Source organism: Mizuhopecten yessoensis, unplaced genomic scaffold (genome assembly GCF_002113885.1).
Source record: "Mizuhopecten yessoensis strain PY_sf001 unplaced genomic scaffold, ASM211388v2 scaffold9109, whole genome shotgun sequence".
NCBI classification, from domain to species: domain Eukaryota; kingdom Metazoa; phylum Mollusca; class Bivalvia; order Pectinida; family Pectinidae; genus Mizuhopecten; species Mizuhopecten yessoensis.
In genome coordinates this window covers 203,726-214,776 of record NW_018407883.1, presented here as the reverse complement: position 1 = coordinate 214,776, position 11,051 = coordinate 203,726, and the positions used below count along the sequence as shown (strand labels likewise).

The following is an 11,051-nucleotide window of genomic DNA, read 5'->3' as shown; positions in this document are numbered from 1 at the left end:
GTATGTCATTTGTTACTAGAGAGTGTTATTGTAGGTATGTCATTTGTTACTAGAGAGTGTTATTGTAGGTACATGTATGTCATTTGTTACTAGAGAGTGTTATTGTAGGTATGTCATTTGTTACTAGATAGTGTTATTGTAGGTACATGTATGTCATTTGTTACTAGAGAGTATTATTGTAGGTATGTCATTTGTTACTAGATAGTGTTATTGTAGGTACATGTATGTCATTTGTTACTAGAAAGTGTAATTGTAGGTATGTCATTTGTTACTAGAGAGTGTTATTGTAGGTATGTCATTTGTTACTAGAGAGTGTTATTGTAGGTATGTCATTTGTAACTAGAGAGTGTTATTGTAGGTATGTCATTTGTTACTAGAAAGTGTTATTGTAGATGTCATTTGTTACTAGAGGGTGTTATTGTAGGTATATGCCATTTGCTACTAGAAGGTGTTATTGTAGGTATATGCCATTTGCTACTAGAAGNTGGCCGCTATTTTGCTACTAAGTTCTAATAGGCCGATCTCACTTAAAATTGGTCTAGGAATGATCAGCTCATGGTCCTGACAAAGTTAAGTTAACATTATACTATTTTTTACTCAAATTGGTACATATTTCAACAATAAAAATAAATACTGTAGACTCAGGTGACCGTTTAGGCCCATGGGCCTCTTGTTTAGTTTCCTTTCAGTTATGGCATAAATATCACATCCTTTGCCAATGAAATTTCTAATTTTACATTGAAATATTCTAAATCTTGCAGATTTTATTTAATTTTTTCAGTGGTGATGATCTTAATTGTGATTTTAAAATGTTTGATAACAATTCTGATGTGAGGAAACAGTGAAATTGGAAGATCCAGCAATTCCCAAATAAATCATAATGTTATCATGTAAAATGGCACTGAAATGTTTGATTTATGTTTACGGCCATAAGGAATTCTAGCTACTAAAGTAATACTACATCTTGTATTATCACAGTGTGAAATACAGGACTATATTACATGACCTACAATGGCTCTTTTTGGGGTGTAAATCAGCAAACCTAAAGACTCGTTCTTTCATCTTTTCGCCCTGAAAAAAACGTGAATTAACAAATCTTAATTCTTGTTAATTTGTATTTTCGCTCCAAAATGAGGTGGATACCAAACGTTAATTCCAGTTCTTTCATGTTTTTGCCCTGAATTTACTAAGACAAGATTAACGAATCGTAATTCTCCTTGTTTCGTCTTTTTGAGCGAAAGATGAAACAACAAAATGGCTCATATCAGCCACCGTACATGACCTGAAACTGACTGCATCACTTTAATATATATATATCTATAGCAAGATCAACCATGTATATAATACAAATGTATTATTGACACATTATGAGCTATTAATATTGCAGTAATGCGACAAAAAGTTATAATTTCCACATTATCCAAAATCATTTAACTCATTCACTCCTGAAGACACATTTGAACTCTTCCAATTCGAAGGTTGGAATAGTCCATCATGAAATTTCAGAGGTGAATGAGTAAAAGAGTGGTAATACAAAAATTTCAGTCATATAAAGATTATTTATGAACAAAATGACCAGACAGGAAGAGAAAACTGATATCTAAATCCTATATTTGTGTTGACTTTATATACATTGTATTTTGCTAGTAATTATGAAGTATTGGGGTGCAACAGTTCCCCAGCTCAGTCTTTGTGTGTTCTGTTACCCTGGGTTCTTCTTTGTTAGATTGTTTTATTGTATGTCTGTTTACTATGTGGAAAAAGTTAAAGGGCTTTTACAGTCCATAAAACCATTGACCTGTTTAAAAATGAACATGTTTCTCCCATATAAAGTGTACATGAAAATATAGCACCAGAAATGTACTATTTTACTAGCCCATAATGCCGCGGGCAAGTAGGTTTTATATCAGATGTAGTACAAATTTTAATATTTTCGTCTGTATACTTGGAAATTTTTGCTGCAGTTCATCTTTTCATCTTCTCTAGTAAAGGCAATATTATTATTTATTTATTTACTCCGTTTGAAGAGTTACAAGAACATCACTATACAAGTTAATTGATGGTCAATTCATCGTTAAATAGACCTATACACTGGAACAAGCGGAGTAAAGTATCATGCTTAAAAATATAAAGTGCCGTGCCATGACTCTAACCCGCAACCCTTCGGTCACGAGTCCGGCGTCCTACCACTACTGCACTAGACTACCGTGCCTCCAACATGAAACAGAAAAAGACCGTGTTTGTCTATGATCAAAATTTTAGCGCATAAAGGTGAATATTATTATGCAACATACTGTACATATACAGGACAAATCAACAATGGGTGAGTACAGATGGTAGCTTTAAAAAGATAAATGTTTCTGTAGGTATACCATATGAAAATTTAGTTAAGACTTTCAAGTAAAAAAAAAAATCAACACAATTCAATGAGATAGATAAAACGGATACATTGTGGAAACTGTCTGCATGGCTTGCTGCCAACACTGCCTCCACATAAAACTGATACATTGTAGAAGCTGTCTGCTGTGCCCTCACTGACTCTAGACTAGCATTATTTCTCACCGAGGACCAAAGCCCACAGTGTGCTGTCATCCAAAAATACAAGCTCTGCAAGAAACAGCAAGATGTCAAGCACCCATAATGGACCTATTTGCATATGGATTTGTAATTTGTTTCTCTCGTACAGTAAACTTGGCGAGGTGGAGATCCGATCACGGTGAATAACAAATCGGCATTGGTTCCATTCCCATTGACTGGAGGCCCGTATCATCAATGGTTGGTTGAAAATGTTCGTAAATGAATGACAATTGATACAGCGGACACTTGAGAGCTTGTTTAGGCTGGATTGTTTCTGGTCTTTGACTGAGCTAGTGCTGAATGTGTACATTATCTATTATTGGATTTTGTTTTGATTTTTACAAATTACAAATGAAATTTCATGAAATTGATTTATGTGGAATCTCCGATTTCTCGGAGAGGTGACACGAAACACAGTACCCTGTTACATTGACAATGTGTCTTTATTTGTCCTTGAGATATAAAGTTTTTTTTCTCAAATTTACCTGAAGATATGCTTGCTGTTTTCGTATTTTTGTGGTTTTCAATATCAAAGAGCTCAAACCAGGCACCATGTTTGTTGAATCTCATCATATACCCGGAGTTGGAGGTAAGACTTATTTCTTAAAAGTTGCAAAAAAACATTTAACTGTAAAAATCATTTATAATAGCACAAATACTGACACTGATTTATTAAATTCACCTGAAAGACCTCAGAATGTTGAATAATCTGAACCAGATCAAATGTTTAGATTATCTGTCATGATTCCGAAGAAGTGTTTGTGAAATTTTATTATTTAAATGAAGCAATTTATTTATATATTAAATGAAGATTTGAATTCAAGGTTACACCAAGATACGTATACATCAAGATGAAACTTGATTCCCTTTCATTGTCAAGTATATATACTGTAGTGTCTCAGATTTTCCATATTAATTATCATTGACAGAAATATCAAATTTCTCTACAAGGGCCTTTAAGGATCATATTAACTCATTGACCCCTGAAGACACATTTGAACCCTTCTAATCCAAAGGTTGGAATAGTTCATTATGAAATTTCAGGGGTGAATGAGTTAAGGAGCCTCGTACCACTGACGAAAATATAAAATTATATTAAGGTCCCCGCACCACTGACAAAAATGTAACTATACACAGGAAACTGTTTTTTTCGGCATGGCTTTATAAACCATACCTTGCGGGACTTTCATGTAAAAAGTAATAAAGATGAAAAAGTAATACGGATAAAAAAAAAGTGATGAAGATTAAATAAATAAAAATATAATCAACAATATGTTCTGAGTGTAAAATTCAGTGGAGCTTTAGACTAGGATTCGAACCTTGTACGTAGCAGATTGTTACACTACCGTTCTTACCTCCTGAACTACCTGGTCAACGGAAGTGACCTGGCCCATTACTTCGCTACAGTTATATCCAAATTGAGATGAAGGGGAGGTTAATTTTACCACGCAATGAAAGTGATATGATGAAGACGCTTGTGGCTGCCATGTAGCCCAGGTATTTTTGAAGTCTATGTTCTAATACACAAACTCCTTTAACTAATGAATCATTGATGATAGGTCATGATCACCTGCCTAATGGGAAACACAAATTAATAGGTAGAACTTTCAATCTTGACAGGCCCAGCTTTATATTTACAACAGTTGCAGGTTCTTTCATCAAAATCACATTTTGATACAATGTTACAACTATACTTAATAAAAGTTCACATTGAAATTAAGTCTCAAGTCTCAAAATTGCTTGGTTGGGGGCGAGGGGTGTATTTGGTCAGTTTGTTGACAACCGTAATCGAAAACAAAGACGACAGATTGATGTGCTTTCTGAAGTGTTCCGTGGACAACATAGAAAGTGTCTACGTAGCCGAAGGCTGGACACATAAAGCTCCAGGCTACACATAGGATTTCACCCTGACACTCATTATTATTGACCACTGTCCATAGGGTCCATAATTTAGTATGGCCACTACACTCAGTGGTCAAGCCATTGGCCACCATAAGCTGTATAATGGCCAGTGGCTATTTTCTGGCCAGACTGACAGCTTGAATGACTATCTGATGCCCCAGTGGAGTGAAATACAGGCTAATGTATAGTGTATCCTCATACTTCTGGGTTAATCAGATTTTCTGTTTTATGAATTAGCCATGCAGACATTGATATATCACCTTCATCGTGGGATGACCACATAGTGGACACGGGCTAAAATGACCTTATAGAGAAATCTGTGTTATTGATGTGAGCCTGGAATCAGGGAATGTGTTGACTTCCTCTTCCATGGAATGATCAGGGAGACAGAAATTTGTTATAATGACCTATCTGGGAGTTGTTAATGATTGGCTGATGGTCTGTTGACCAACTGTGGATCCTATATGTGTATAAAACTGACCCATTTTATGGTCCATTGGTGTGATCAAATAATAACAATCTGCAATATTACACCAGGATATTTCCTCCTCCACCAACCTACCTAGTGGGTAAGTTTTCATAGATCAATACACGTCTCAGACCCTGGTTAAGCTAGATCATCCAAACAGGCAGTTTCCTAAGATAGGGGGAGCTCCTCCAATATTATCCCATCCCTGGCTGCAATGCTTTGGAATTAAATTCACTTAGTTCAAATATAAAAAGGATGAATACTGTTGAATTTAAAGTCTTCAAGTTAAAAAGTAAAACTAAAAACATTTTAAATTAAATCATTTGATATTTAGTTTCTGTGAGAACTGTATTTATTCTGTTGAATACTCAGTTATTTTTTTTATTTTTAAATTTTGTTTTGGGGGTGGGGGGACGTAATACTTGACTGGATATGGATTTACTTCAAATGTTTTATGTTTTCCTGGCAAATTATGATGCAATTGATGAAGATTAGCACATTTAGGAATTAATGTGGTACATTTTATGCAGTTTTAATATCGGATTTCTTCAACATTTCTAGTAAATGGCTTTAGTAAACAAAAACAAGAAAATTGACTATTAATAGTTATAATAATGGTTCGTTTATGTCATTGTTGATCTGAGTTTTATTTCAAAATAGTTTGTTATATGTCAGTCTCATTACATTTCAGATATTTTAAAATACATATATACTTAAGGGTCTCACAATATCTTAGGGCTATATCATCAAAAACACACAGAACTTAAAGTTTTTTAAGTTTGTTAAAGAATATAAAACATCTGTGGGGCTATTATTCACGGCTGTCCAATGTTTCGTTTTGACCCCAGGTCAATCTATAAATAGATGGTAGAGGTCTGCCCTCTCTCCGATGACACTAACAATAATACAAGTCTGGTTCAAATTTAAGACACTCTGGTTTCCTCCATGAATTAAAATAAAAAGATTCAGTTGTAGATTATAACATGCCAGATCCCTCATTGTTACTCCTAGCCTGTTATTGTCTGTGGAGTCTAAGTCTCCAAGCATTATCATTATGTAAGACAGCAAGCTTCTTCTCTAATTTAATTTTTCTTTATCTGTGTGAAAACCTCGGTTAATTCTCTATGAGTAGGGTGGGGTACAGAGAAACAGACGTCAACAACCTATTTTGTTAATTCAACTTAAATTAAAATAAAATGAAATTTACATGGTAAGACAGCTAAGATGTATGTAAAATGTATTTAAGTTAGGAGAGGGCTTAATTAAGTTGGAAGAACTTGTGCCCAATCCTTTTTGTCATTTTCAAGGCAATAAAAATATGTTTAAACGAACAGAAAGCTTGTTTACATGTAATGCTGTAGACTGGCCACCGTCTCTAGAATATTGAATTATTAAGAAAAAAGTTTAACTCTAATAATTTTGATCACTTGGATGTCTGATTCTAAGTTCTAAACTAGTGGGAGATTAGCTAGTAGTAAAATGCAGCTGAGAAATACTTCATGAACGCTTAAAGGCTGGTAGCCAGTCTAGTAATGCCGATAAGTGTTAAGGGGCTGGTAGCCAGTCTAGTAATGCCGATAAGTGTAGGATTGGTAATGGTATGGGACAGATTGATAGGGCAGTACGTAATAACCTTGGTTTAAGGCATTGATCTCAGTGTTATTTCAATATTTCTATAGATTTTATTTTTCACTGTCCATTAATAAGGTGAGGTAACAGATCAGGTATGTAATTTTTACCTGAGATCTGTATATAAGATTTTGTCGATAAGGCATTGGCACACAGCGATGATATAAAACCTGGTTTTTACCTGTACATATATTGATCATACAAGTAATTCACCGTAGTTAATTCCGGTGTTATTTCTCCAGGTATAACGTCCTGTTATACTGGTAACAAAACTTCACGTTTGAATTCAAAGGATTATTCGTCACCTTTAAATGTTTAAACGTTCTCCTCAAAGACGTCTTACCAAACAATGACCTGGGAATTGTGGTTTACAGCTTGGCAATATGACTAACGTTACAGGTGAGGTGTTGTTCTATAAATACTTGTGTGAAACGAGAGGAAATTCAATGATTTCTGCCCGTAGAAGATATAACATGTAGATACTTCTATAAAACTGTGAAATACTGTAAGTGTTTCTAATTTCCTGGTTGTGTGTTTTGATATTTAAAATGATAACCAATGTCATATGCCATCATAAAAGTAAGTATTTTTTATTTGATTTCTTGAATACAGGTATACTTACAGAATAAGTAATTGTATAACAGTTGTATCAGTAGATGAGACAATGTCAGTGGTATAGATATCTATCTTAAAGAAATCCTATCATTGTTTCCATTACAAACAGCATATAAATCAGCAGCGTTTTTCGTATCTAGATGGATAAATGATTGAACTTGCAACTGTCGTTATTAAAAAAATTGTGGTAGGTGAATTATTAAACCCTTTCACCCCTAAATTCACATTTGAACCTTACCAAATCAATGACTGGGCAAATCCAGTTTAGATATGTAGGGGTGAAACAGTTAAGATGCTGTAGATGCCTGTACTAGGTATTCTAAATTTGTAAGTGTACCCTATGATATAATTGAACATTGGTGTTAACATTCTTTTTGTACATATTGATATTTCGAGTGTCATAGAGGTAATCCAGTTGTACATCATTGAAAGTAATTTTGAAGATGGAATTGAAATTGATAAATTAAAGAATATAGAATGAGTAAAAGAAATAAAGTCTGAATAGAATGAAAAAAAATAAAAGAAATAAAGTGTGAATTGAATGAGTAAAAGATATGATGTCAGGTATTGTCCCTGTAAAAATGTGTAGGGTTGTCCCTAAAATGATTTGTGGTGTTGACTTTGATTTGATGTCTAGTAATTTGACTCTGACATGTCGTTGTTTCCCTGGTATGATGTCTTGTTTTGAATCTGAAATATTGTATGGTTTTGACAGAAAAATAAAGCCTGGTATTGTCTCTGAAATATAACTTAAGTGTTGACCCTGAGATGATGTCTTGTTTTGAATCTGAAATATTGTATGGTTTTGACAGAAAAATAAAGCCTGGTATTGTCTCTGAAATATAACTTAAGTGTTGACCCTGAGATGATGTCTTGTTTTGAATCTGAAATATTGTATGGTTTTGACAGAAAAATAAAGCCTGGTATTGTCTCTGAAATATAACTTAAGTGTTGACCCTGAGATGTGTCTTGTTTTGAATCTGAAATATTATATGGTTTTGACAGAAAAATGATGTCTGGTGTTGACTATGAAATATAACTCTAGTGTTGACCCTGAGATGATGTCTTGTTTTGACAATGAAATATAACTCTAGTGTTGACCCTGAGATTATGTCTTATGTTGACCCTGAGATCTAGATGATGTCTAAATGTTTTGACTATGAAATATAACTAGTGTTGACCCTGAGATGATGTCTTGTTTTGACAATGAAATATAACTCTAGTGTTGACCCTGAGATGATGTCTTATGTTGACCCTGAGATCTAGATGATGTCTAAATGTTTTGACTATGAAATATAACTAGTGTTGACCCTGAGATGATGTCTTGTTTTGACTATGAAATATTGACAGAAATATAAAGTCTTCTGTGGATCCTGAAAAGGTTTGTGGTGTTAATATGACATGTCTCGTGTTGACTCTAATATAATGTGTTGTATGGACCCTGAAATACCATGAAATGAAATGAAAAGATGTTTCAAGGATGTTGACCCTAAAATCATTCCTATATTATAGGAGGCGCGGTAGTCCAGTGATATGACGCCGGGCTCGTGACCGAAGGGTTGCGGGTTCGCGCCACGGCACAGTAATGTGTTGTATCGTTGAGCAAGACACTTTACTCCGCTTGTTCCAGTCTACTCAGCTGTAAATGAGTGTGTTGTTGGGCAGTGATAGAATTGTTGAGTGCTAGTTGTTAGCGCGGAAATGGCAGCTCCGGCTGTTTGATCCACAGGGAGTTGAGAAAAGTTTTGGCTAGTTGCAAACGCCCTATATAACCACAGATAATAATTTGTGAACATCTTTGAGACGACCTACGGACTAGGTTGTGATAAAGCGGTATATAAGAACCTCCAATTATTATTATTATTATTATATAACATAGTTCTGATCACCTTCTGATGTCGAGTTTAATTTTTAAGGATCAGTATGTTATGCTATGCCAAGCAGGGTTGGTCATTTTGACAGTAGGGTGTTAATGTTTATTATATCACACCTTGTGGTCAGTGTGTGGTCAGTGCATTTAGTCATTGGTCAAGTCCATTAGAGTCTTCGTTATAGTCACAGTATGATCAGTCAGCCCCACTAAAGGTTTATTCACGAATGTGTTATTTTTCAATCAATGGTTGATGTCTATTGACTGACCATTGTCCACTCCTACCGGTCAATGAACTTTTGGTACTGGACACGACCAGGTTTGATTAGCTATAATACTGTCATTCAGACATGTGTACATAAGGGTCAAGTTCCCCAGTCAGCTTCACCCGGTATATATATACAGCTCTGTGTCATTACCAAAGTCAAGATTTCCTTATAAGCCTAATAAGCCTAATTCATTCCTCAGTCTGCCTAGAGGTCAAATATGCCTATAAGCCAGTTTTATACAGCTTAGTCTATACTTATGAACAGGTCAAGTTTGCCTTAACTCATTCACCCCTTAAGATGCATTTGAACTCTTCCAATTCAAAGGTTGGAATATTTCATTATGAAATTTTAGGGTTGAATGAGTTAAGTCTAATTAGCTTCCATAGATTAACATAGTTTTGTCTCCTTAGCCTAATGGTCAGTGATTTTAATCAGCTCTGTTGTGTATAGGGGTGAAGTTCATCTTATAATCTTGATTAGCTATTATATGTTTCAAGACTCGAAGCCTTTAGTGTAAATTGGTCATATCCTCAAGCTTTGGAAGCAATCATAGTGTATAGTTCAAATACTATAAAACAAAACATTTTTGCCGCACATTTCTTCTTGTTATCTTCTTGAAGGTGAATTCAACAGAGTAAAATCTATTTTGAAAGACGCAGTAACAAAAGTTTAAGTGCGGGTCAACATATACTGCTTTTGTCTAGCAATAAGCCCATGCCTGGTAATAAGCCCACCCATTTATGTTAAATATATTGCAGTTGAGTAGAAAATGGCAATAACTGCAATTTCATTGTCCTGTTATAAGCCTGTGTGCTTCCTTACATTGAGACAAAGAATAGTGTTGGTCCCCAAGGCTTATGGCAGGATATATATGGTATCCGTGTTTACCGTACACATACTGGTCTGAAAGTTGTTCAAACTCGGTACCAATGACACTGTATAGATATTGTGTCAATAAAACCAGTTCTGTCCCCTGAGAGTGTGACTTAGTGAAGCTGTGTTTTAATCATTCCTGATGAATTCATGCGAAAGATTACATCCATTGTAGAAAGCATCAAACAAATTCTGTAATCAAGGTGATTATCTAGTTGAGAGTATATTCTTCTGTATTTAAATAACTCCACTCAAATTCTGTAATCCTTCAATTTATTTGCTGTTCATCAGTACTTATACAGATAATTTTATGACTTCAGGTCTTTATGGATGGTTGAAGAAAAAAATTGGATAATCTCACAATAATTAAAACAAACAACAAACTTTGCACACTCTCGTTTATGAAATGATAACCATTAGATAATAATACATATAGATACTTGAATGAAAAAACCCCACTTCATTTCAGCATTTGACATCAAGTGTATCATTAAGAACTTTATTCTGGGTCCAGATAGTCATAGCTTTGTTGTCCTAGTCATTTTGACAGAGAACAATGTAAAATTACTTTTGATGTCTGCGAAGCTAACAAAGCTTTCCCCAATTTGCATTGGAGAAAACATTACAAGCTAGTACTGACAGCAGACATCAGCTGCTGGCTGGGTCCAGATATCTTAATGAAACCAGGAGGAGTGACAGACCAGAAAAGGTTCAAAGGTCACAACAGTGGTCAATACTTCAGTTACAGGGGATGCTATGGTTGTTCAGGTTCTCCTGTAGAATATTCCTGTGAATAGAAAGATAGTTGACATCAGATACAATGAAGAGATACAATGTTGCGGGGGGG

General features: G+C 34.8%; 1 protein-coding gene across 10 annotated transcripts in view; it reads left to right on the top strand.

Annotated features, from left to right (window-relative positions):
* The window catches only part of LOC110457371 (transmembrane and coiled-coil domains protein 1-like), a 100,264-nt gene that overhangs the window by 32,453 nt on the left and 56,760 nt on the right, over positions 1-11,051 (top strand). Inside the window, exon 1 of one of the 10 annotated variants that reach the window (XM_021508611.1) lies at positions 2,518-3,166. The exons of 8 other annotated variants lie outside the window; for them this stretch is intronic. In XM_021508611.1, the coding sequence (XP_021364286.1) occupies positions 3,130-3,166 (37 nt within the window). In that variant the 5' untranslated portion in view covers positions 2,518-3,129. Of the gene's footprint in view, positions 1-2,517; positions 3,167-6,834; positions 6,977-11,051 lie in introns of those variants that run through there. One more of the 10 variants, XM_021508612.1, reaches the window with a different exon arrangement.